Source organism: Hipposideros armiger, unplaced genomic scaffold (genome assembly GCF_001890085.2).
Source record: "Hipposideros armiger isolate ML-2016 unplaced genomic scaffold, ASM189008v1 scaffold_175, whole genome shotgun sequence".
Lineage (NCBI taxonomy): Eukaryota > Metazoa > Chordata > Mammalia > Chiroptera > Hipposideridae > Hipposideros > Hipposideros armiger.
In genome coordinates, this window is record NW_017731525.1 from 1,738,301 (window position 1) to 1,744,942 (window position 6,642).

Below are 6,642 nucleotides of genomic sequence, written 5' to 3' on the forward strand. Positions count from 1 at the left end.
AATTTTGTCAGATGATTTTCTGCACTTTTTTGGGGGGAGGAGGGAATTTTTGAGATAGTTTACATACCATAATATTCACCCTTTTAAAGTATACAACTCAGTAGTTTTTCGCATATCTAAAAGGTTGTTTTCTGCAACTTTTGAGATGATCACATCGTTTTTCTTCTTTTGTATGTTGATACATAATATTGATATTTTTCTGAATGTTGGGTCACCCTTTAATTCCTGGGCTAAACCCACCCTCCTGGTCATGATGTATTGTTTTTTATATATTGTCAGATTTTATTTGCTAATATAATAAATTAGTTACATTTAAAGTCTGTGACCTTATAATAAACATTACCCTGAATATAATTTTCTTACTGCTTTTGAGCAAAAACTAAAAATGCCTTAAATGCATTCGTAAAACTATTTAAAAGGAAGATTTTAATTTCAAAAGTTTTTTTGTTTTTGTTTTTTTTTAAGATTTTTATTGGGTAATTGAGGGGATGGGAACAGTACTGGGGAATTAGGGGAAGGGGAACAGACAAGTTGCTGTCGTTTTGTTCTTCAGTCTAGTTGTGGAGGACGCTGCTTCACTGGCCCAAGTTGGCACCATCATTGCGCTCTTCCCTGGCGAGGCAGATCAGTCGCCGGCTTCTGGACGGCCGCTCACTGCGGCTGCTGGCCGCTCACGCTGGCTGCTGGCTACACACGGTAGCTCATGGCAACCCACTGCCACAGGTACTGCAGCCTAGCCGTCGCCAGCGACTCACGGCAGCCCAGCTCCAGGTTGAGCTGTTGTTCAGCATCTTAGCTGTGGAGGGCAGTGTCACTGGCCCTCATATGTGGGATCCGAACCGTGGCCCTCTGGCATCCCAAGCGAGTTCTTAACCATCGCGCCACTCGGCCGGCCCTAATTTCAAAAGTTTTTAAAACTTTAAAAAACTTCCATTTAATAAAACCATGTGGATCATAAAAAGCTCACATTTGGTCTAGAGATGACAAAATGAGCTTTAACCCTCAGTCGGGCGCAACTGATCTCACAGATTCATTGCACATAAAGATGCTATGAAATACGTCTTTACTGTACTAAGTCACAAACACGACTGGAGATAGGTTACAGAAGAGGGCGAAGATACGGAAGCAATGAGTCACGATACTTAACTTAGATATTTGAAAATTTGTGTGTAGAGAATCTGTGAGATCAGCTGCGCCTGACGGAGGGTTAAAGAAGGCCAAACGAAGAAAAACAAAAAGACCTAAGTAATTTACATTATACTACATAATAACAGAAATTGTAATAGTAAAGGCTTTCTAGTGGATTGGCTTCCCTGTCTTTGGGTTGCTGCTACAAAATCCCCATATAAAATGCTTAAGAGATGCAGTATGATCACAGGGCTGGAGGTCCTGGTTTGGAAGCTGCATTTACGAAGTATTCATTTTCTTATTTATTTGTATTACAAAACAAAAATAGAAGACTTTTCTAAAGGTATTTTTATTCACATTTTACATGAGAATTGAGAAAATGTCAGTTGTCCATTTCAAAGGATGTGGAAGCTAAAGCAGTGGTCTCTCCCCAAAGTTGCTACGTATTTCATTACCTATAACGTTAAGGGTCTGGTTCCCTTACAGTCTAAAGACAAGATCTTCAAGTTGCTTTTAGTTCTTGAGAGAAAAGGAAACTAATAACGGTACTCACCATAAAAACATAATAAAGGAAAGAGTAGGTTGAGTTTCTGTCCTTAAAAGAAACAGTGGAAAATTAGAAAAGACATTGTCATTTCAAAGCAATTTTTGTTAATAATTGGGCAAAATGCTAGATTTGTTTTTTAGTTGTGTGCTTTCAGAAGTAATGTTAAATTTACTTAAAATCAGGTATTTTAAAGGTTTTTTGCATGTTAAATGGTTAAAAGTGGTGTTATTAAAGAAAAAGTGCAAAACCTTTTTTTACAGAATAGTATAAATGTTTATTTTTTGTATGATTTACTTTGCTGTCCTGTTTTCACAATATAGAAAAGTGTATTCTTTGAATAGCTCTAGTAAATATAAATTTAATCTTTCTACTTTGGGATGTAAATAGAGCTAAAAAATTATATACCCAACCCTCCCCAAATAGTCTTTTAAAATTGTTGAATTAATGTGGATATTAATCTTGTTCAGCAATTTGATGCAAATGCCTAAATACAAAAAGTTTAGTAAGTACTACACACAAAGGAAAAGGCTTAATACTTTAGTTTCTTGAAAATCAGAAAAACTAGTAGCATTTGATTGCACCTCCAAATTTTTACAAGCAAAACATTCTCAAGCAATGCCATCATACATAATCTATAATTGTAATCCAAATTTCACAAACATTTTCTGCACACTGTATATAAATACACATCACAAAGGTGCAATTAGAATTAAACACAGAATATGTACAAAATGAACAAAGTTTAGGTTTAGACCAAAAAAATACTGTAATCTTTTGAAAAATAACTTGATTAGATATTATTTTATCCTCTTACACTAATTTACATTTATACAAATTTTAATTAAACATACTAGATTGAGGTGCTAAGAATGTCTGCACTATCTACATTTAAAGTTTACTGCACTATAATTTTATAAATCCAAATTTCAAAAGGAAGATACTTTAATGAATAACGGAATCTTCTTTTGGATTACTTAATTTCTATTGCCTATATCTTGCGTGTTCATATGAACATATATACACATTTAATACATACAACTATAGGTTCCTTGTAGGAAATGTAACAATCATATACTAATTACTGAGGATTAAGGTACCTAACAAAATGCCTGAATTCCAACATGGTTTTCTCTTGTCATAAAATCCAGAGTCCTATTGTAACAGGCTCTTAAATTCATAAAGCTTTGAATTTCTGAAAATGATTTACATTATTTTAGTAATTATATGAAAACACTCATACCTTCAGCTTACCAAATCACTGGCTAAAAATAATGCCATATTAAGCTTCCCTCATTAAAAAAAACACAAAAATCCCACTACAATTTTGAAGGCCCACTTCAGTAAATCAAGTAAGAGTCATATATTGGTTTAATACCTTTCAGTTCAAAAGTCTATAAAGAGAACTGTTTGTATAGATGAAAGCTCCTTTCCTAAACTCATCTCTTAGAGCTTCAACATTCTGTATTTCTCCATCCAAGCCAAGTTTGATACCTGGTAATTATATAAGGTTCTATTTTATCACTACATAATAATAATAATATGTTCTATTTATATGCACCTCTCATTTTAATAGTACCCAGTAATCACTTGACAATTTATTATCGTTTCAAATACGTATCACTTCCTTAAAAGAAAATGGAAACATCCCAGAGCATTTCTTAATCACCCCTTATTATAAAAACACATTGCCCATTCTTTGAGTATTATTTACTATCCCTTAATGCTTTGTTTTTCAAAAAAAACAAAATTTTTGTATTGTAAAAGTGTGCCTACAGATTACTTCCCCTTCTGACATTCCCAAAGTGACAATAGGATATTATTCCATAATCCACCTTAAAAAGTCCTTTTTTCTTAAAAAGGTAGTGCTTTTCTAAACACAAAATTTCATTTGAATATGCTTCATAAGAATTGTGTATGTAGGCATTCTATCTGCTTATATTCTAGTCTAGTACCAAAGAACGACTGGGTATTACCAATGCTTCTTTGGCTTTTTCTACTGAACAAAGTCATACAACGCCATACATCATAAATTATAGTAATTTATAAATGTTCTTTGTCAATAGAGTCAGAAGGATAGAACATCTAATTCTTAAGAAACCCAAGCAAATTAAAAATCTATATAATACAATACAGAAAAAATCAATTCAGAGGGGGCGTAAGTAGATTTAACTAAGATTTAAAATGTACTAATATCCTCATTTAAAATTTCTTCTCTTTCAGTATTATAATTTCAGGTCTCACAAGGACTGAATTAACAATACAGTAATTGTTAAACTAACTTCCAGAAAACCAAGTGTCCCTGCACCTTCAATGTTCTATACAGTTCCATTTATCAGTCTTTTGTGCAAGAGTTAGCAGTTCATGGCACAAGGGTCACTTTTTGCTTTTCCTGCAGAGTTGATGACGCTCATCAAACATCGTCCAAATTCCTCAAGTATCATCCGTTCAGCTGCTGCCTTTGATTTTCCCTTCTTATCTGCCTGCTCTGCCTGGGCCAGAAGGCAATTACACGTGGCTTCAGCTACTTCCTTAGTTACAAATGTAAATGGCAATCTGAAATGATTTTTGAGAAAGAGAGAGAGAGAGAGATGATATGGTGTTGAGTAACTACAGAAGTGGATGACATTCTTTCATTTAGAAATCTCTGTTGACATTTTCATGGTTCACCAGCACACTGAACATCACAATCTGTGCAGTGAGCACAAGCACATCCTAGGGAGCTTTAAAAAGTTAGGCCTGGTTTATGATTGAGCATATTTTTAAAATTTTATTCAGAAAATATATGCCTTTTTACCTAACTAAAAGATGTAAATCTACATGACAGGATTATTTCTATAACAAAAGTCCTCCCAATTCGTGAATGTAAGCTCCACAAGTGCAGTCATTGTTTTATCTACTGCTGTTTCCTCACTGCCTAGAACGGTGCCTGACACATGGAGACACTCCATGCATATATGCTGAATGAATGAGTGAATATTGAGAATTGAAAGCACTATCTCCTGTACAACACTGGAAATAAAGCACTTTCCCATAGGCCCATATATTTAAAACAAACAAAAAGGCACATCAAAATTTTGCATTGTTCTATCACAACAAAAACAATGGGGAGACCAAATGCTGTTCTTTTCATGGAGTTTCATTCATAAAGCTCTGAACTACTGAGTATTAAATTTGAGCAATCCATCCTGATGCTTGCTATATGTAGCCAAGTGTTAAAAGCCTTCAAGAGATAAAATCAGGCAACCGGATTCTAACCACTAACTCAACAACTTGTAAGCAGTCACTAATAGAAGGAAACTGCAAAACAAAATAAATGAAGTATTTAATTAAGGCCTGCCATGACAAGAGAGGATAATTAAGGATTTAGGCTGCTACACAGTTGAATAGAAATCTTTAAAATACAAAAAGCACTTTAAATTAGGAAATACTACAATATTACAATAATACTGTATAATTAGTAATACTGTATAATAGTAGTGTTTATTATATACTATTTGGAAACTAGAAAAGTAAAAAAAACATTTTCGTCACTGACAAAAGTTACATGCTGGTATACCTTTTTATTTTTTTTAGAATTTTTTTTATTGGGGAATTGGAGAGAACAGCACTAGGGAATCGGGGAAGGGGAACAGACAAGTTGCTGTCCTTTTTTGTGGTATAACTTTTTATACAGTTTTTTTTACATAGTTTTGATTATAGTATATAATTTTGTGTTCTTATACACTTCATAATATAAGCATTTCTCCATGAAAATTGAAAAATTAATTGTATATAAAAATATTTGAGTATAGCAATATTTCAATCTCCAAATTGAGAGATTTAATATTCTGAAGGATTATTGAAAGCAGATTACCAGAAAGGATTCCTTATTAAGGTGTTTGCCCATTTCCACTTTAATCAGTTAAGAACTATTTGCTGATTATATTCCAGTTGTAGGAGTTCTTTAGAACTAATATCTGAAATACTTTGTACAAAAGAAGTCGTACTTTTATAAGCACTGGATCTTATTTCAATTTAGGAATTTTAAATTATATACCATTTGCAAGGCTCATTCCATTTAATAATTCCTCAAATTAACCTCTAACAAACTCGCTAATATAAATCCAAGTCAGTAAACATGTCGCATCAGGCCCTGCCAAACGCACCAAACATGCTTTATTCCTCACAGCCAGGTGATAGGGGAGATTTGCAGGCTAAGAAAACTGAAGCTTAGAGATGAAGTTCTTGTCGAATTCACAAACTACTACAGAGCACAGACAGTATTTAAACTTGGGTTGGCCTGACTAAAAGAAGCCCCACCTTTCCTCCTCCACAGCTCAGTATCTAGGGAAATAAGGAGCTACAATAATGTAGTGTGTGAAGGGGGCTCTGACAGGATGGGGAAGTGCTACCAGGACACGCAAAAGGCAAAAGAAGATAAGAAAGTAAAAAATATGGATAATGACACAACCAGTAGTGGGTATTAAAAATTTGGTTTTCTTAGAGGAGTTTTTCAAATTACATAATTGCTCATCTTAGTAGGGAGAAATCAAATTAAAGCATGGTGAACTAAAGTATTACTGTGCAGTTTAGAACTGTGCAATATATTTGACAGTAGTTTTTCTGTTACGCTTAAATTCCTTTACAGCAAGTAACTAACAGAAAATGCAAAACTCAAGTTTGCAACAACCAAAAGTATGAACTCAATTTTGTCCAGAAAGAGAAACTTGACCAAAAACGAATATTCATGTCATACTATAAAGAGATGAAAATATTGACTTACTTTCCTCCTCCACTGTTCAAAGTTGGTGTTGGCCTAGTAAGCAAGTCCGAAATTTGAGAGGATAACTTAGTCTTTGCTGCTGTTTGTTGCTGTACCCTTACTTCTGCTGCATCTGCCAAGTGCATCAATGTCTTTCTTTCAGGGCTTTCTTCAAAATTCTTACAGCCAATACATTTGCATATTGAAGAGCACATTATTTTTGCCT

The 6,642-nt window shown here is 34.0% G+C and overlaps 1 protein-coding gene across 1 annotated transcript in view; it reads right to left on the reverse strand.

The window, feature by feature from the left end:
• Positions 1-890: 890 nt before the first annotated feature.
• The window catches only part of LIN54 (lin-54 DREAM MuvB core complex component), an 88,801-nt gene continuing 83,049 nt past the window's right edge, over positions 891-6,642 (reverse strand). The window contains exons 12-13 of the mRNA XM_019652200.1: positions 6,438-6,642; positions 891-4,228 (exon numbers count right to left, since the gene is read on the reverse strand). The exon at positions 6,438-6,642 is cut by the window's right edge and continues 19 nt beyond it. Coding sequence (XP_019507745.1) covers positions 4,027-4,228; positions 6,438-6,642 — 407 coding nt within the window. The 3' untranslated portion in view covers positions 891-4,026. The remainder of the gene's footprint in view (positions 4,229-6,437) is intronic.